The 20,137-nt window shown below is 46.4% G+C and overlaps 2 protein-coding genes across 4 annotated transcripts; one reads left to right on the top strand and one right to left on the bottom strand.

The window, feature by feature from the left end:
* Positions 1 to 90: 90 nt before the first annotated feature.
* On the top strand, positions 91 to 4,321 carry LOC110507438 (fukutin-related protein). Of its 3 annotated transcripts, none has more exons than XM_021587430.2 (2): positions 91 to 319; positions 996 to 4,321. In XM_021587430.2, the coding sequence occupies exon 2, from the start codon at positions 1,144 to 1,146 to the stop codon at positions 2,749 to 2,751; it is 1,608 nt and encodes a 535-aa protein (XP_021443105.1). In that variant the 5' UTR covers positions 91 to 319; positions 996 to 1,143; the 3' UTR covers positions 2,752 to 4,321. The 3 variants fall into 3 exon arrangements, with proteins under 3 accessions (XP_021443105.1, XP_036820702.1, XP_021443106.1); XM_036964807.1 differs by having other exon boundaries at positions 193 to 323; XM_021587431.2 differs by having other exon boundaries at positions 197 to 334.
* Positions 4,322 to 6,574: 2,253 nt separating this feature from the next.
* LOC110507436 (neutral amino acid transporter B(0)) lies at positions 6,575 to 19,784 on the bottom strand. Its single transcript, XM_021587427.2, has 8 exons — positions 18,852 to 19,784; positions 12,375 to 12,417; positions 11,901 to 11,969; positions 11,566 to 11,732; positions 11,019 to 11,252; positions 10,598 to 10,792; positions 10,228 to 10,362; positions 6,575 to 10,028 (listed from the first exon to the last, which is right to left on the bottom strand). The coding sequence occupies exons 1-8, from the start codon at positions 19,373 to 19,375 to the stop codon at positions 9,788 to 9,790; spliced, it is 1,608 nt and encodes a 535-aa protein (XP_021443102.2). The 5' UTR covers positions 19,376 to 19,784; the 3' UTR covers positions 6,575 to 9,787.
* Between the last annotated feature and the right edge of the window lie 353 nt (positions 19,785 to 20,137).

Genomic DNA, 20,137 nt, shown 5'->3' with positions numbered 1-20,137 from the left:
AAATGAGCTGAGAGCAAATCCACTACTGCTTCGACGGGAATCGTTTTTTCCATGAGTGGTAACCAGGGACGTCGTTCCTGCCATATTGTGATCTCACGCAAGCTTCCTGTGATTATTTCCCGAAACGGCAAAGCAAGGGTACAATGTTACAGACCGCGGCATTGAAATGAAACTAAACGTCTCAGTATATTACCACTATTTGAGTTAATTTGTCAGTATAATATCAGTATTTTGCACTGTAAGTAAGAGCTATTGAACTGGCGGTGTCTCCATGTTGTGCTTAGCTCAGCCACCTCTGCACACAGAGAGCGAATTCGATGTACGTGCGTTGTGGGTTTGTATGCTCTGTCTTATTCTTAACGATTTTGGGAATGTTAGGCTATGTAACGGGGAGAACATGAATCACATTTGAAGACCGATGAGTTCTGCATATGAAGCTTTTAGAGGGGTCATGGCGTGGCCTTTATGAAATGATGTACATTAAATGATTCTTTGGTTATTTATCATGATAAAAAATAATTTATTGAGAATGGTCGTGGTTGCATTGGTTCCATGGTTGCATAGAAGCCATGCAGCATTGGTGTAGTCTACTGACAGCGTTAAATGACGGAATAAAACGTATTTTGCCTTATGCAGACAATTCTAGGCACTATTATTGCTGTAGCAATACTTGATAGCCTACGTGACCTATTCTAGAAGGGAGCATAGGCCTATACTTAAATGGAGCATCAATTTGAAGCATCTCTGTAGCTCATTTGGCTGTAATTGATAGTCAAGAATACAATCTAGGTCAATGTATTGGCTGAAGAGAACTAGGGCAATCCAGTCCATGTATGGGAGACACACTGCACCCAGTCCCTTGACGTTTGAATATAATGTAATAAACTAGACTACAGCCTCTAAAGCCTGTCACAGCCAACTGTTGTGCTTTTTTGTTTTAGGACTCGTTTTAAAATCACGTTTTAAATTCCTGTGGTGTTTTCTGTGTATTTCAGCTATTCCAGCAGCTGGCCATTATTATTCCGGCGCACATAGGCTGTAGCTCTTTACTGATGGGGTCCTGATGTTTATGGACAGGCTTTCTGAATAGAGAGCTCCATCCTATAACTTTCCCTGAGCCAGACGAGTGCAGCAAGAGGTGCCATGCGGGTGAGTTTCTGCCAGGGCCTTCTGACTGGAGCCATTGTTCTGAACCTGCTCATCCTCTACTATGTGTCACGAGCCCAGCAGCAGATGATGGAGAAACGCCGGGACCCAGGAAGGGGCTCCAGGAAGGCTGCTTTACCTGCGTCCGGGCTGGGGGGTGGCATGGGGGGCCTGGTGGGGGTTGGCGGGGGGATGGTTGGCCCTGGAGGTGTCGGGGGAGAGGGGAACAGCCGCGGCCCCCGTGTGACTGTCCTCCTACGGGAGTTTGAGGACTTTGAGAACTACGTCGGTGATGTGGCACGCTCCTTCCTGCACCAGAGACCTGAGCTGCCCTTCTTGGCTGTGTCTGACACCCTGCCCTATCCCCCTCTGTCTCTCCCCGATGGGGCCCGTCTCCTGGTGCTCTCCCCCAGCCCCGAGCAGCCTCCGCAGGCCCACCGGCCAGAGTTCCACGTCCAGACAGAGTTTGTGCTGCTGGTGCCTGACGGGGTGGAGCTGGAGCAGGGCCGGGCTGTGGAGAGGCTGATCCGGGAGCTGGAGGGGGAAGGTGGGGGGCCCGTGAGGCTGGTGGCGGCCCCCGTGTTGGCACGCTCGGCCGTCCAGTGCCTGCACCTGCGGGTCAGTCTGAGAGAATGGACGGCCACCTACACCCCAGCGGCGTCTGGAAGCAGTGGTAGCGTGTGTACAGCCCTTCAGGGGGACGCAGTGGTCCTCATCCGCTCCGAGGACCTCTTTAACCTGTCTGTCCCACTGGGGAGGCCCCTGCTGCCCTCGCTCTTCATCCAGACCTCCCTGCATGGCTGGAAGGTCAAGCTCCTAGAGAGCCCCTGCTTCTCCGCCAGCCACCGGCCTCTCTTCAGCTCAGCCCACAACCAGTGGAAGGCAGACAGCCATCTGAAGGAGGCCACTAGCCGGCTGATGAGGAACTTTGGGCTGAAGCGTCTCCTACTGGCTGATGGGAAGGAGCAGTGGCACGGCTGTGGGAAGGAGACAGCGCGTTGCTTCGGTACAGTCCGGGACGACACCCCTGAGTACCTGTACCTGGATCGCTGGACACCTCCCTGCTGCCTGCGCGCCCTACGCGAGACCACCAAGTATGTGATCAACATCCTGGAGAGCTCCGGGGTGCGCTACTGGCTGGAAGGAGGCTCCCTGCTGGGGGCGGCCCGCCACCAGGACATCATCCCCTGGGACTATGATGTGGACCTGGGCATCTACCTGGAGGACGTGCCCAACTGTGACTACCTGAAGAACCTGGACTCTGGTTCTCTGGTGGATGCTAACGGCTATGTGTGGGAGCGGGCAGTGGAGGGGGACTTCTATCGGGTGCAATACAGCGAGGCTAACCACCTCCACGTGGACCTGTGGCCCTTCTACCCGCGGAACGGCGTCATGACCAAAGACACGTGGATGGAGCACAAGCAGGATGTGGAGTTCCCCGAGCACTTCCTGCAGCCGCTGGTGCCGATGCCGTTCGCCGGCGTCACCGCCTACGGCCCGAACAACCACCGCGCCTTCCTGGAGCTCAAGTTTGGGGAGGGGGTCATCGAGAACCCCCAGTACCCCAATCCTGCCAAGAAGAGGCTGGACAGGAGCCGGCTGTGAGGGAGGGGTGTGGCTGGGACCTTTGGGGTTTTCATGTGGCCCCACCAAAAGGACAAAACGATTCTAGCCACAACCCAAAACATATTGATAGCAATCCGTGATTGGGTCGCAAGTGGGTATCCTTTGGGAATAACTGTCCTTAAGGTTGCCAAAATGCACGGATCAATTAAAACTCCCTGGAGGGAAGTGGGTTAAGAGAGAACAGACGCTGCTGCTCTAACCCGGGCCAGCCACACTGATGCAACAGACACGTCTGTTTGTTTGATTTACTGCCTGCCTTTGTCATCTGTCTCTTTAACACAATATCCTCACCGTGGGGGAAGCAACTGCGCGTTACGTCAGGAGGCGTGACTGACTGACCTCTGTCAGGAACGTGTCCGCCACTGCGACTGAGACTGTGGAACAGGGCCTGCATTCATAAAGCGTCTCGTCGAGTAGGAGTGCCGATCTAGGACCAGGTCCCCCGGCGTCCCATGTCATCTTATTCTGTGTGAGCTAAAAGGCAAAACCGATCCTAGATCAGCACTTTATGGAACACAAGGGGACTGCTGCTGACCTACATGACAGGTCGACTGAAGACTCCTTGCAGAGGTCCATTATTCTGTATAAGCTGTGAATTAAGTATAGAGACACCAGAGTATTTATACATTCAAAACGGTATTCTGTTGCACATCATTTTCCGGTACATAAATGACCAGATATATAGTAAGAAATTCTATGGTAAAATGGTAATTACACAGTAATTATACATTTATTTTCAAGATTTTTTTTGGGGGGGGGGGGCACCATTGGGTACAAGGTGGTTATGAATTGTTTTGAAATGTTTGATGTAGTACCATAAAGTATTAGTTGTCATTACCACATAGTTTTCTGGTAATTATCAGGTGATCATTAAAGTGCTACCAGATATACACCACAATATCAGCTGCTGTTAAGCAATATCTGACACAATCAGTGTTGATAGCTGTGTTATTATTGATATTAGGAATATACACGTGTTGGTCAATTCTGTCCTAAAGCTAAAGATGTACTTCATGAAATATATGTGTGGATTTGTTGCACTGATTCCCTTTCTTATTTTCAATTTGTTTACTTCATGTTCAGGGTACGATATGTATGACTTTTGACCTTTTGAACTGTCAACTGATGCCACTGGGTAGGCTTTGGCATGTCCCATCAGCATGACGATTTTGGCTGTCCATTTCCCAGTGGTAAAATGAGGAGCTTTCTCTTAAACTCTGACTTGGATATTCACGTCATGATTAAAGCTCCATCAGTCCATTCAGGTGCATTCAAATCCCAGGTATGAATTATAAAAAAAATTGAACTATCCAATATACTAAATTAAATGTGTGTGTCATCTGTTGAGTGTTGCTGTTTCATTCGTGTCCTGCCTTGACTGGAATGTATAAAGTCATCTGAATTGTGAGTGAAAGACTGATATCTGATAGGTGCCACTTGTTTGCGCTTGACCTATCGTTTTAGTGAGGAAAAATGCACAAAAGAACTCTTGCTGTCAATGTGTCACTCCATTTCATGTACTGAAGAAAAAATAATAATTATAACACTACTGATGTTTGTGTTTCGTCATTTGAGGTTTGTGGATTTGATGAGACAACGTTGTATACATTCCAGTGTTTCGGGGAATAATTTAAGAAATGCATTTACCAGGAGGGCTGAAAGCTGTCTTCGGGTTTGTCAAAAATAGAAGGATTTAGTATGCAACTCCCCTGTTTCACCAGCAGGTGGCAGAAGAGCCTTAACATTTGCACTTCTTCCTTGGCCACTTCTAACCACCTCTGAATGAGAGACGGCATGTAGTGGACATTGAATGGGTAACTTGTGAATATTGCCATGGGAAAGTCACTAGCTGCAAAATCCCCCAGACAAAATACATCCAACTAAATTACATTTCTGAATCCTACATTGATTTGCTAAATCCAAGTACAAGAACACCAGAAGACATTTCAGTGAACTGAAAATACTTCCAACCGTTCTGTCCCCTCTGCATGTAAAGTTGAACCACTGGCTGAATTCAATTGAGAGGGGTGTAAAGTTACCACATTGCTAACAGAACAACAATGAACAGGTCTAATAGGAGACCTAGGAATGTCAATATAGAAAGATGTACCCTAAATGTCCCCAGTTGTAAAAACTAATGCCAGCTATTCTTCCACCAACGGGGCCATATAGCACTGAACCTCATTATAGGATATGAAACCTCTCAACACCTGTTAGTGTGGGATCAATAAGTTGGCACTTTCCCAGTGTGTGTGTGTGTGTGTGTGTGTGTACGTACACAACCCAGGTAGGTGATGTAATATTGTAATGTTGGTGACTGCATTGTGTGTGTGTGTGTGTGTGTGTTGGGAAAGGTCTATATTTTATTTTTTTATTTCACCTTTATTTAACCAGGTAGGCAAGTTGAGAACAAGTTCTCATTTACAACTGTGACCTGGCCAAGATAAAGCAAAGCAGTTCGACACGTATAACACAGAGTTACACATGGAGTAAAACAAACCTACAGTCAATAATACAGTAGAAAAATAAGTCTATATACAATGTGAGCAAATGAGGTGAGAAGGGAGGTAAAGGCAATAAATAGGCAATGGTGAAGTAAATACAATATAGCAATTAAAACACTGTAATGGTAGATTTGACAGTAGATGAGTTTGCAAAGTAGAAATACTGGGTGCAAAGGAGCAAAATAAATAAATACGGTAGGGGAAGAGGTAGTTGTTTGGGCTATTTATAGATGGGCTATGTACAGGTGCAGTGATCTGTGAGCTGATCTGACAGCTGGTGCTTAAAGCTAGTGAGGGAGATAAGTGTTTCCAGTTTCAGAGATCACTGTAGTTCGTTCCAGTCAATGGCAGCAGAGAACTGCAAGGAGAGGCGGCCAAAGGAGGAATTGGCTTTGGGGGTGCCAAGTGAGATATACCTGCTGGAACGCGTGCTACGGGTGGGTGCTGCTATGGTGACCAGCGAGCAGAGAAGGCGATAGCCAGGGGCATGTCTGAAGTTCCATTAGAATGAATAGAAGTACATGTCTCTCCGTCAACACCTCATGGAAGCAGGACATAGCACCAGGTAGTCTGTGTAATATGTTCCTTCATGGGCATCGCCGTTAACTACAACCTGACAAACTTGTCTTGTCCGGAGGGCCTATTCGCAACCTGTCATAGTGGATACACTGAGTGTACAAAATGCCCAAGACTGACCAGGTGAAAGCTATGATCCCTTATTGATATAACTTAAATCCATTTAAAATCAATATAGGTGAAGGGGAGAAGACAGGTTAAAGAAGGATTTTAAAGCTTTGAGACAACGGAGACATGGATGTGTGTGTGTGTGTGTGTGCGCCATTCAGAGGGTGAAGTGCCTTTGAACAGGGTGTGATAGTAGGCGCCAGACACACCGGTTTGAGTTTGAGACACAAGCCAACTTGACACAACTGTGTGAAGCGTCGGAGTCAACATGGGCCCGCATCCCTTGGAAAATGCTTTCGACACGTTGTAGAGTCCACGCCCCCACGAACTGAGGCTGTTCTGAGGGCAAAAAGGGGTTGCAACTCAATATTAGGAAGGTGTTACCCGTACACTGTCTATACATCAACCTTTGTAATATTTCTGTACACAGCCATTACCATTAGGTCCTCTGTGGCGCCGTTGGTATAGCATGGCGTTTGCAACGGCAGGATAATGGGTTTGATTCCCGGGGGCGCAAAAAGAATACGGGCAGGGCTGAAAGTCGCGCCTGCTAAATGTCATAGATTATCCGTATTATTATTTAGAAATATGAAATAAGAGGCAAAGTCAACAAGTGAATATTAATAAAAAAGTATTTTATTTCTAGAAATAACGGAGTCATTTCAGAGCAAAACCGTGGTTCTCTACAGCTCTAGTAACTATGTCATCGTGTGACCATGGTGACTGACTACACATCCACCATCACCACACATACATCTGTACACACACACACACACACACACACACAAAGACCCTGTGGAATGTTTTTTTTAAAGCATTGCACAAAACATAAAGAGACAGCAGGGGGGGACAAGCTGCAGAATCAGAGGTGGCACCACAGGTTCAAAAGTAGCGTAGCAAAATAATTCATAGGTGTCTTTTCTGGTGCCTGGAGTTTTTCCTAATCTCATGAACCGGGTCATGGTCTGGGCCCTATTCATAGGCTATGGCAGGGTCCAACACAATTTATTTATTTTTTATTTTTTTACCTTTAACTAGGCAAGTCAGTTAATTTAAGAACCCATTCTTATTTACAATGACGGCCTATTAGCTTTTATCTCACTGGCCCGAATAGGCCAGTCGGCCTGACTGGGCCTTAAAGAATCGATGCACTGGGGTCATGCAGAGCCCATATGTTGGCACGCTTTCTCTCTATATGCAGCTATTAAATGTATAAAAAAACCAGTTTAATATAATTTCGCAATGCAAGCCATTACAAAACAGTTCTAAAGAATAAAGTATTAATTGCATTCCCTTATTTTCTTTAAAAGTATGTCATTGTGAATATTTGTTTTACATCTCAAAATAGGACGCTGTCCCTTTAAGACAATTACGTTCCAAAAGAGATTTTATAAACTGTGTGGTTCAAGCCCTGAATGGTGATTGGCTGACAGCCATGGTATATCAAACGGTATACCACGGTCATGACAAAACATTTATTTTTACAGCTCTAATTACGTTGGTAACCAGTTTATAATAACAATAAGGCACCTCTGGGGTTTGTGGTATATTGCCAACATACCACGGCTAAGGGCTGTATCCAGGCACTCCGCGTTGTGTCGTGCTTAAGAACAGCCCTTAGCCGTGGTATATTGGCCATATACCACACACCCCCGGGCCTTATTGCTTAATCAACCTGGCTAGTACAGTAAGATAGCCAAGACGAATGCTAAAAAGTTTTTGCAGCATTTTGCTTGTATGTTCACTGTTGAAGGTTTACCGTTGTAAATCACTTTCCCCCAAAAAAATAAGCTCAGCGAGTAGATTTATAGTCACTTATTTTTGCTCAGGAAAACAGTTTACAGAGCAGGTAAGTGTTGAACTGGAACACAAGTAACTGGCCCATAGGTGCTGCTGCTTTGAAAGTGGTAAAACTGCATTGAAAGTGGTGAAACTGCATTGCAGTGCTAGAGGTGTCACTACAGACCCGGGTTTGATCCCGGGCTGTATCACAACCGGCCGTGATCGGGAGTCCCATAGGGACTGACTTGTCTAGTTAAATAAAATAAAATGCTGTCTCGCCAAAAGGTTTTCAAGCGGCTCTGTGCAGAATGATAAACATTGAGTATAAAAAGCTATTACCAACAAATTATTAAAGCATCAAATAACTAGCAAAAATACACTTTCAAATAACATTAATAAGTCTACAAATAAAAGGTTCATGATTTGGGTAAGGTACATTCTTCACTTGATGAAGGGAAGGAAGCCAGTTTGGAGACAATTTAAAACAGTAGAACTGATCCAAAAAGAGGCTGACGAGTATGTTCCTACTCAGCCACTGGCCTCGCCTGCTTTGAAGTATATCTGATTGAAGAAATACATTTCAAAAAAGAGAAAAAGAGCAGTGAAATAAACACAAATTGATAAAACGGCCTACAGTCAATAACCCCTGGCTTTAAAAGATACACCTTTGTCATAGAGACAAATCAAAATTTCATAATGTATTCCTCTAAATGAAATTGCCTCAGACTTGCTCACTGTAACTCCCCCCACTTATCTTCCCACTCGTCTGCCAGAAGTCCTATTCCCCAATAAACATAGGACATGCAACATTAGGTTACTGCGACTCTTAGCCTAGTGAAGGAACAGGAAGGGCAACACCCATAGAATTAAGAATTCAAACACTAGAATGGCCATTAACCTCCTTATCAAGGTCAGCCGTGTTGGTCAGGGAGGTGGTCAACCATGGTTTGCCAGTGCTGTGATAATATAGTGTAAAACAAAAATTGATCTGCACTCCATGTGTCTATTAGCTAGCTAGCCAGACAGTTTGAGGAATGATCCTATACATTTTTTCAAATTAACTGCTAAAATGCCAACATTCCTATTCAAACAATGCAGTCGATCCACAGCCATACACTAGCTCAAATATAGCACAATTCATGATCTATCACATGCCTTACTCCCCCCCCCCCCCCTGCTTAAGTAAAAGCAGGAAATGCATCACCTATGCCTCTACTGCCATTCATTCCCATGACTGTTTTTGGATTTCGCCCTGACCAAGATGGCTGCCATTTTGTCCCATTCTGAAACTTTGAGATATGACATTTCCCCTCTTAGTAATTTAATAGGATCTCTATTGCAACACCTCTCACACATTCTTTTAACATTGTAAAACCACTGTGAGAACATGAAGCCTCCATTTGGACTGTGCAAACCCTCTTGTGCTTGGCCCCAGACTGACTGAAATGTTTGGGATAAAAACAGCTACAGATTAGAAGCATTGAGCAGAGCCACAGTTCTTGTGTGAGAAAAGTCCTTTCTCCCAGCAGTGGAACATAATGTAGGATTCAACTTAATTTGGTACATCATACAGTACAGAGGATCTTGTGTGATAACTTTGGAATTTTCATCATCTACTCTCACAGAGTACAGTGAGAATTAGTGCAGGCTACTTCATAAACAGAGAAACAAACTGTACATGCGGCTATGATATAGAAGACATGGAGATATTTGCCTTTTCAAGACTGGTTACTGTTATAAATATTTAAAAAGGGAGTGGAAGTCAGGGCCAGCTCTTCTGAACCAAAGCAGCATTCAAAGGACTCTAATCTAGAGTCCTTAATCAAAAACACTGTCCCGTTCAAATCTGAACAGCCTCTGTTCACACTCTCCTTTCTCCCCCCCACCAACCCACCAAACCTGGACCTCTGTCTCGCTTAGAAAGAGAGAAGACACAAGGAGAGGAATCGTCTTTAAATGGAAGTCTAAAAAGGCCCTCTTCCCCTCCTTTCTGGCATGATTGAGGGGTCAAACGGAGGGTCATCGATGACACATCAGCGAACACTCTACATGACCGACTCTTTCTCAGAGCCGCGAGCCGCCGCCGTCTCGTCGCACGCGCCCCTGCTGCTCTCCTTCTCCTCGATGAGGGGCGAGTGCTCCGGCAAGGCGGGCGTGCCATCCTCCAGCTTTACCTCGCTTAGCTCCGGCCCCTCCCTGGGCTTGTCAGAGCGGTCCACGTACCACTGCAGCAGCCCGGCTCCATAGGCGTCGCCCTCCACGTTCAGAATGGTGCAGGTACGGTCCCTGAAACAATGGTCCGACCACGGTTAAACCATTCAAACCCAGGGTGGTCACCATATGCATTCATTTGTCATGTCAATGCTGTGTCAAGTGTATGAAGCAGACAAACGGTCGCAGGGTGTTGTGACATGTATACGACAGCATTATAGAGTGTGATGGAGGAGCTGTTCCAATAGAACTGCAGTCAACACGAGGTACTCACACGAGCCAGTCGACGGCGAGGATGAGGGAGATGTCGCTGGTGGGCAGTCCCACTGCCTCCAGGATGATGGCCAGCGTCAGCACGCCCCCCGCGGGGATCCCTGCTGCTCCCACACTGGACGCCGTGGCTGTCACTCTGACAGTGGGGGCGGGACATGCAGAGAATTAGCCACTCAAAGAGCACAGCGTTTCCTAATACTCAGCCTGGCGAGTTTGACCCCAGCTTTATTCAAGTCTGTTTAGCATGCGTGTAGAACAGCTACTACATTTGAATTTGCTCCGCTTTAGCCAACACAATCAAACGGAACCGAATCAAACGGAACCGAATCAAACGGAACCGAATCAAACGGACTAGAGGGAGCGGGACTCACAGGATGGTGAAGACTTGGATGAAGTTGAGCGGGATGTTGTTGAGCTGAGCGATGAAGACGGCCGCCACACACTGGAAGAGGGCGGCACCGTCCATGTTCACCGTGGCCCCGATGGGCAGGATGAAACGACTGATGTGTTTCGACACGCCGTTGTTCTCCTCCACGCACTTCATCATCAGGGGCAGGGTGGCAGAGCTGAGAGAGAGAGGGAGAGCATGAGTGTGTGTGTGTGTATTCACCAAAGTTTCTCTTCCCAGTAACACTTTTGGTAACATGTTACATGTCACTTGAATAACTGTATTTTAACTGCATAGTAATGGAGTTGAGCATTCTTGGTACGGTACAGAGCAACCTTGGTATAAGAGTAATTAAGGATTTTACCATCCTCTCTAGTATGGTGATCTAGTGACTACAACCGTACCTGGAGCTGGTTCCAAAGCCGGTGGCCAGAGCGGTGAAGATGCCCCACAGGAAGGTGTAGGGGTTCTTGCGGGTGATGATAAAGTAGATGCCCGGCAGGACCAGCAGGCCGTGGATGGCGTGGCCGACGATACAGCAGGCGATGTACTTGCCCAGGCTGGCAAACAGAGTTCCCACGTCCTCCATCTCCACGATCTTCCCTGCTACCAAGAACATGATTCCAAGGGGGGCATACCTGGAGAAAGGAGGGAGAGGTGGGTTACCGTTATGAATTTGTAAGGACGCAATCCAAAGTACAAATACAATTTTAAAAAAATAACAAATATGCATCAATATTACCACATATGAAGCAAGTACAAATACAACAATTAGTGACTTAAGGTCCTTGAAAAACACTTTAAATACCATATTATTAGTACAAATCACGAGTTGACTTGTGGAAGAGAACAAACGTGGAGTGGCAAAACGCACACACACATCATCCGCGTATCCTCTCTCACACCCAGATCTAGTCCCTGCAGTGCTGCTGGGCAAACGGCTTCCCTTACCACATGATCCAGGACACCAGCACCATGGTGGCCTCGTTGAAGGAGTTGAAGAACTTGATGAGGATCTCTCCCTCCTCTCCCAGCTTCCTCAGGGCCACACCAAACACTATGGCAAACACCACCAGTCCTAGGATGTTCATACCGTCCTGGTCTGTGCCAAAGGGAACCTAGACACACACACACAAGCCACTCAACACAACGCGGTAACTCAGGTCGGCGTGAGTGATGCCCTTTTAGATACGTTCAAACTGTCAACAGCCATAACAGATATTAGAAAGTCAAATGTGACAGCCCATTTAGATGACGAACTCATTTCGGCATTCAAGTCAACGCACCTTCTCCACTGTGATGCTGGGCAAGCCATTAGAAACATTCTTGGTCACAAACTTGTAACTGGTAGCGTACTGCAGACAGAGAGGGACATATTTCATTAGCACACCGATGCGAGACGTGTTCTGTTTAACTAATTATGTGGATTTTTTTTTTTAAAGCCTTAAAAACCTTGACATGCTTCGCATGTCAGCAATCACGTTTTCAAGATATTTGACTTTCAAAACGGCCAATTGTAACTTGCCACATCATCATGATGACGCGTTTTGCGTCGCGGGGCAAATTACAATTTGCTTTTTGAAAGCCCTGCATCTTGAAAACGCGATTGCAGACATGCAAACAAAATTGGGATCGTATCAACAGCGGACTAATGAGGAAAACAAAAATGTCACAAAAAAAAAAAGAGTTTGAGTGGGATTATTCCTTTCCGTCTCGGTGTCTCTCCTTCTATTGTATGTGCAGTACAAGAGGACACTCACAGACTGAAAGGCAGCAGACACCAAGTTGGAGGGGAAGATGTTTCTGGAAGAGAGAACAAGAGACACATTCAGTACACTACAAAGGCAACAGCTGTGCTGACAGTGACCCTAATGATGATCAGAAACCACAGCTAGAAACCAGAATATGGGGATGGGGATGGGGGGATTACAGGAAGGGAAACATTCAGTCACTTCATCTCTGAGGGACTCTGCTAGTGCAGGTGTGTGACAGTCAGGGCTGAAATGTATTGGCTTGACTTTCTGGTGTGTAACGGTATACGGAGAGCCGTGTACCCTTTGGCGTTCTACAAGAGGTTCTACAAGAGAACGCCACGGGACAGTCATCTAAAAAGTCGCCACGGGACATTCATCTACAGTCCATTTGGAGTGTCCCCCCTTAAATGGCTCAAAAGAGAATCCTTAATTGAAACCGTAACTAAGCTTTCTACGTGCCTCTCAAAAACATACACAGCTATGGATAAAATAACTGACCCTTCACATAGCCTTAACCATTCTTTGATGCTATTCAGTGTATATTTACAAACATTGGCGTAAAATGCACTTATATTTTGAGTTCTGGTGGGGTACAACAGTTGAACTAAGCTTAAATAGGCATTTCTGAATTCAACCCTTCAAAAATCAATGGGTATTTATCTCCATCATTAACTTATCATTCCAAAAATGGAATTTGGGGAAAGGTAAACTGATCCGAGGTCTGTGGCTAAAGGTAACAACCCACGGGATACAACACCTAACTGAACTCCTTGTTCTAACTTCTAAGCCATCTTTCCAGGATCCCTGTATGCTAACTCGGCGCCTATACCCTCGGGCACCGACGCCTCACGAGGGAACCAACCACGAGTTCTGTCATGTGGGAAAAGCGGGAAAAAATGTCAGTGTTTTAATCCTCCGACCTGCCTCCAAAAACTGCTGCTGCGGGGATTTCATGCCCAAACCCAGACCTCACAGAGAGAGGTGGGCAGATTACTGCTCTACGATACAGCACAGACTCACCCCAGTGGAGTTACTGTACCACTCCTTAATAAAGCCACATACAGGCCAACTCTCCTCAGAGCACTAAGTCACACCCCCACACGTCCCTCTCCGTCAACATCCATATGGATTAAAAGTAATAAGGGATGAACTTGTTTCGTGTGTTTATCCTGCAGCTCTTTCTGACCTGAACACGGGCGGGACAGGAAACAGCGCATTGTGGGATTAAACGGCCGCAACCATGTGACCGAGGGTAGAATGAGTTAAGGTAGAAGTGGCCCTTAAACCACACTTCTAGGAAGCTGACCGCTATCAGTCTAACAAACCCTGTCAATTCAACACACTCCACTTCCATGGCTGTCGCAGGACTTGGTATATATATATATATATATTTTTTTTAAAGGGAACGGAAATGACTTGCCTAGTTAAATAAAGGTTAAATAAATAAAAACATCTTGCTCTGGCTGGGAGTGAAGATCCCACAGAAACAGGAAGCAGTGACGTTAACGTGGGTGTCAGGTTTCAGCGGACAACCGTCTGCCTGCCCAAAACTCGCTGGACGATGGCCACATATCTCTGTTTAGATTTAATACCCGGCTGACCCCACCTAACCCCCCCCCCCCTTCCTTATTTTTCCTTTTCCTTTTTTCCTTCCTGGTAGGCCGTGTCATGACAACCCAATGTCACCGTGGCCCGTGTCATGACAACCCAATGCCACCACGGTCATTAAAGCCAAATTAACGCGGCTAGACGCTGGGACATCGGGTGGTGGTTGGAATAGACCGAGGGAAAAAGACAACGCAAACGGGGCTGCAGGCGAAGGACTGATACACCCTCCCTGACCAGTACAGAAACACCCTCAAACGAAACAAACGCTCCCGGGTGGCAGCCGGATCTAGGCCCAAACACCCAAGGAAAAGTAGACACACTACTTTGAACGTGCAACAGAGCACATATTAAACCGTAACCCATCTCGGCCAGGGTCCAGTTTTGGCATGCGGTGTGTGCGTGCGTCCAGCCGTGCGTACGCCTCCGTTTGTCATGTTACTGTAAAAATGTGCAGTTGACATTTTGCCATCAATGCGGTGTACACGCTTAGTGTAATAGCGGGTTGGTACTGTATTCACATTACCGTGGTGTTTGAGTAAAGAGCGAAGGGGCTGGTAAAAACAGCAGAAATACACACAACACAGCCTGCCTGATCTTCTGGGGACATGTGAAGAGTGGTGCTGGGTGTGTTGTGTTTACAGTGCAAGAGGCGTCACTGCAGTCCCTGGTTCGAATTCAGGCTGCATCACATCCGGCCGTGATTAGGAGTCCCATAGCGTGGCGCACAATCGGCCCAGTTTTGGCCGGGGTAGGCTGTCATTGTAAATAAGAATTTTATATATAAGTATATAAAAAGGTATATAAAAATGTATATATAAAAACATATATAATAAACGCTTTCTCTGTCTTGGACACTCCTGAAATACTGCTCAGGTAGGTGAACCAAATGCCATAGAGAGAGAACTGTAGAGGCATGTTACAGGAAGGGGGGGGGGGGTGATTGACGCAACACCTGATACTCTACCTCCAACTTTCTTTGTTCCTGCAGACCAATTATTTTGTCCCAAGGCTTTTTTTTTTTAAATGACTTGCCTCCCCATTCAAATCCAGTGAATAGTAGCGCCGCCCTTCTCTCTTAACGCCATCTACGTATAACAGCTACCCTCCATTGTCCTGTATGTTTGTCTGTGGGTTTACGTCTCGGGGTTAAACTAACAAGTCGAAAACGGGACAGACAATGACTTTCAACTGAAGTCCAACACTACCAGTCACTCCATGTGAATGAGTTACTGGGCATATCAAACCTTGATCAGTAAACAAACAAGAGGTACAACACTGCCTGCATACCTGTGAACGACGCATTGGGCTGACAGGCGGGAGAGCAAAAACAGATGAGAGCCAGGTGGATATAAGCAGCGGAGGCTGCTGAGGGGAGGACGGCTCATAATAATGGCTGGAACGGACCCAAGGGCATCCCATTCCACTGATTCCGCTCCGGCCATTACCACCAGCCCGTCCTCGCAATTAAGGTGCCCGGCAACCCTCTTGTGAGATAAGCAGCAAAGTAAACCGGGATGTGGAAGGGGAGGGAGGGTTTATCGTACCTGGTCGGGAAATGTGATGCCGTATCCCACTTCAGTTGGTTTATGACCTTTATTTAACCCATTGACCGGTTTAAGCCGGTCGTAGTTCATTTGTAACTACGAGAACCTGCCACAACTGTTTGTGATATTGTGTTAGTATGTATGCGAGAGAACGGAGGAGCGCGAGAGAGAGCGAGAGAGGAGTGAAATACAGTGTGTGAGCGTGCACACTTTAAAGGGATCCTCGTTTCTGCTGTAGTGAACTGCTCTTCGGGCCGGCCGCTGCCAAAACGGGACCCCGACAGAGAGTGGTCGCTTTAATGAGCCACATAAGTCACGCAAGCGGCACAATTAACCATCATCCTTTGTGGCCTTTGTGTGTCTGTGTGTGTCCTCCCGAGACTGACAACCTTTCTCATTGATTCCCCGCCGAGAGCCACACGCATCCAAGAAAGACTAATCCGAATTGAAAACATAGAAATGAAGTATTATAAACGAGTGGATTCCTTATGCGTTGGATTTGGAAGGAGAGACCACTTTGTCGCAACTTGTAGATCGTATTATGCAAAGGGCGAGTTACTAAGTCATAACGACAACTATAGGTGAAGGATTATAAACTAAAGCGTATGCATTACCCAATTCCACCCCACCCGTGTAATCTGACTTTGATAACAATTTGAAGTGTATTTAGGACATTTTCCTGGACTGGGACCTAGGGGGTCTGGACTGGGACCTAAGGGGTCTGGACTGGGACCTAGGGGGTCTGGACTGGGACCTAGGGGGTCTGGACTGGGACCTAGGGGGTCTGGACTGGGACCTAGGGGGTCTGGACTAGCTGAAGGCTGAGACAGACTTTGGAAAGTAGCCTCTGACTTTCACCACCCACAATGAATTTTGAGGTTTAGAGGTCACCCATAATGCTGACCGGGAGGAACAGAGCAGCTGACTGACAACAACAACAAAAAAGATTGTGAACTTCATAAATAATTTAAAGGTTGAGTATATGGGGTGGTGCTTTTGGCTGCCTTCCCTCTGCCAGATAGAGCAAAATAGTACATCTGCCTTGCTAGCGAATTGTTTTACAAGAAGTAAGCCGCTGGCAGAAACTGGCATCAATCCATACTAGACTACATCTCAAGGAGTCTCGAGACTGGCTGCATGGCATCAATTTAGAGACGCTACATGTGCTTCTCTTTATAAACCCAAAGAAACAGACATAGGCCTCGTTTAGGTTGTGTGAAGAATGGGCCTCCAAATGAATGGAAATAACCTGAGCGAGGCTCTTTTTTAACTGTGAAAAGACGAGAGGGCACACCATAAACAATGACTTCTCTGTAGATTGGGTGTGGTCTAGTCAGGTTTCTAATCCTACCGGAAAACACAGGGTCCTTTAGCTCAGTTTGAGCCCTGGAGAATAGGCCGTTCTTTATTATCCAATTGAGGCACAACATGTGATAGGCTAAATGACTGGCAAGATGTTTAGGTTTGAAAACCACTAACTAGTAAGCCTAATCTAGCAGTGGGGGGGGGGCATGACTCCCCTCGCCTAGCCTAGCCTATGATGTGCCTGTGATGCAGGAAATTTGTGACATGCGCACAAAGGACCTTTTGACAGTTGAGCACTTCCTGTTAACAGTCACTGTAGGGGGTATCTGTGTAACACAACCTGATGCTATGGAACAGCAGTGTATGGAGACGGTTTACAACACCCAAGGTCCAGCAAATAGTTTGTTTTATGACATCAGTTCTGTTGCAGTAAGGGCTCACGGCAGACTGACACTTTTGTACCACATTCCTAGTGGATTTTGAGTACTGTAAGCGCCAACATGAGGCTTTGGTGACAAACTGTTCACCACTTCCTTCCTAAACCCAACAGCGAGGTTACATTGAGAGCGAGTGCGTAGAAGTAGGCTCAATGTCCGTAGAAATATATGGTATATTAAATTAGTAAAAAAGGATGGTTTGTTTCTGAATCAAGGCTCAGTTTGGCATAGCCGTGGTCATCCTTTAGATAAATAGAAGTACAAAAGGGAGTGGCTCGACACACGCGCGAACATTCCCCCACTAACACCTTTTGCTCTCCATTTAGAAGAGATCACCCTCTCCCGGGCCAGTCAAAACGACTTGACTCATACGCTTGAGAGGCTTTTAGGGCATCAAAGCAGTAGAAGCACAGAGAACAATGAGACAAGATAGGTCACGGGATGTATAAATATGAAGCATCCCCTTGGCGTTTCCACTCACTACCAAACATTGTTAGATATTGCTGCACTGTCGGGGAACTAGAAGCAAGAGCATTTCGCCACACTCGCAATAACATCTGCTAAACACGTGTATGTGACCAACACAAGTTTTATTTGAAAGAACGGAATGTTCAAGAAATCGTTCCTCGTCCGTGTCAAAAAAAAAAAAAAAACACACGGCTGGAACGAAATGTACTGCCCATTTTTGGAAATACAAGGGTCTATTCCTAGAAAGAAAGGGGCCAGCCCAAAAACCTACTCAGAACTACCGCCCCACACACGCTGCGACGATCATTACAATGTTTCCCATGCAGCGTATTTGTCCTAAGCACATGCATGTGTTACATAATATCAGGTATGTCGGCTAAACAGGTTGTAATTTTTTTTCTGGTGATAAGAGGGTTGGAATGACAAGAGGGGACAGGTCAAGACATCCATCTGTCCTTGGACGCTGAATAAACTTTCGAGGATTTAACCGGCTGCACCATGAGCTGATGCAACTACCCCCCCCTATGTTACAGCAAGAGGAATTCATTGGCTGGCTAGTGTAGTTAGCAACTACTAAAGCTCGTTAGCACACCGATACCTTCTCAACCGTCTTGCTATGATGGCACGGTGTGTGGACTTGACCGAGGTATGCGAGATTCTTTTCTGGGCGCAGGGCGAAGGGAACCCCGGCCGGTTGGGGGATACTGTGCCTTTAATTAAACTGGATGGCGCGGATATCACCAACAATCCCAGAAAGCAGGGAGAGAACTCACCCTTCACAGTTTCAAGAGACCTTATTTGTACTGACACAGCAAGAGAGCACTGACTGTAAAAGTGTTAAAGACGATACAAGCGCAGCCAGACTACTTTGCTCGGTTTTCTAATTAATATATGGGAATGTATGCCTAATTTGGGGGAACAAAGCAACATCAAAAAGGAGACCCGGTCAAATTCAAACAGTGGGTTCGTTAGCTTGCTGTTGGCTAATGGGTCTGCCACGTGTGAGCACTTTGTCATGGTGACAAAACAAGGCAGTGAACTACCCCCAAATGGATAGATGCCACATCAGCCCGTCTTCCCTTTTTGCTAAGCCTAAATCACCACCCCTGCCATGATCTCACCTGATCAGGTCCAAGAAGGAGTCCACCACTTCTTTGGCCTGGGGCAGCTCGCCGTCATCCGATAAAATTGGCTTGGAGCCGGTGTTTGATCCGGGGGAGATGATGAACGCCATGATCACCCCGATGGCTGATGCAATTAAAGTGGTGACCAAAAAGAAAATCATCGCCCAGCCACCCAGCTTGCCCAGAGCTTTGGGGTCGATGCTGGCCGCCCCGGACACCAGGCTGCACACCACCAGGGGGATGATGATCATTTTCAACAGCCGGATGAGCAGCTCGCCGGGGAAGCCCACGTAGAGGATCTGTGTCCTGCTCAGCTCCATGTGGCGCACACCAAGTCCGATGAACACCCCGATGATCACCCCGGCCACTGTGAGAATCACCAGCAAGTTGGCCATGACTAACCTCTTTATTTTCTCCACGGTTGTCTCGTTGGAACACTTCTTGTGGCGGAGTCCGTTGGCTACCGGCTCATCAAGATGCGCTTCTCCGTTGGATACCTTCCCCTCCATGTTTTCTGCCATTGTGCGCCCTGAGTGTACCTTAAAAAAGGAACGAAATATTTATATGAAGAAAATGTTTGCCTGTTGGTGTAGCTCCTGGCGGTAGTAATGGGCTTGTATTTTAGCGAAATGGCCCGGGTTGTCCGTGTGTTGCTGTGCCTCTTAGCGCGTAATTTATAACCCGACCCGCGCTATCTCTCCACGAAAAAGACACGTTGGTAAGGACGTCACACAGGGGCGGGCTCCTGCATGCAGGTGGGTGGCGTCCCCCAACCATTCCTAATCAAAAAGGCATTTACCTAGGCCATCTGTCCTAATACCAAAATAATTGTACAAATCTAATAGAAAAGGAGCAATATAATTTGACATTTTCTAAACCATAACTGCACAATTCAAATATTCCAATGGGACAAATAAGTAAACACATAATGAGCAATTAAATCATGCTTATTTTTATGTTCATGTTTAAATGACATGAATGACATTACATTTTAGCAATTAGAAGTACACAAAAATTAGGATAGATCAGTATTTCTCAATCCTGCATGGTAGCCTATCACTGCCCTAAATTACACAAAGGGCTGGATTGCATCAGCCGCAGTGATAAATATATACTGTATATACAATGTTCTTTATGTAACTAGGCAAGTCAGTTAACAAATTCTTATTTAAAATGACGCCTTCCCTGGCCAAACCTGGGCGTCACCCTATGAGACTCCAAATCAGGGCCATATGTGATACAGCCTGGATTTCAACCATGGGCACCTTTTACATTGAGATGCA

Source organism: Oncorhynchus mykiss, chromosome 27 (genome assembly GCF_013265735.2).
Source record: "Oncorhynchus mykiss isolate Arlee chromosome 27, USDA_OmykA_1.1, whole genome shotgun sequence".
NCBI lineage: Eukaryota > Metazoa > Chordata > Actinopteri > Salmoniformes > Salmonidae > Oncorhynchus > Oncorhynchus mykiss.
Note: the sequence above shows the minus strand (reverse complement) of the source record. Positions and strands in the feature narration are given on the sequence as shown.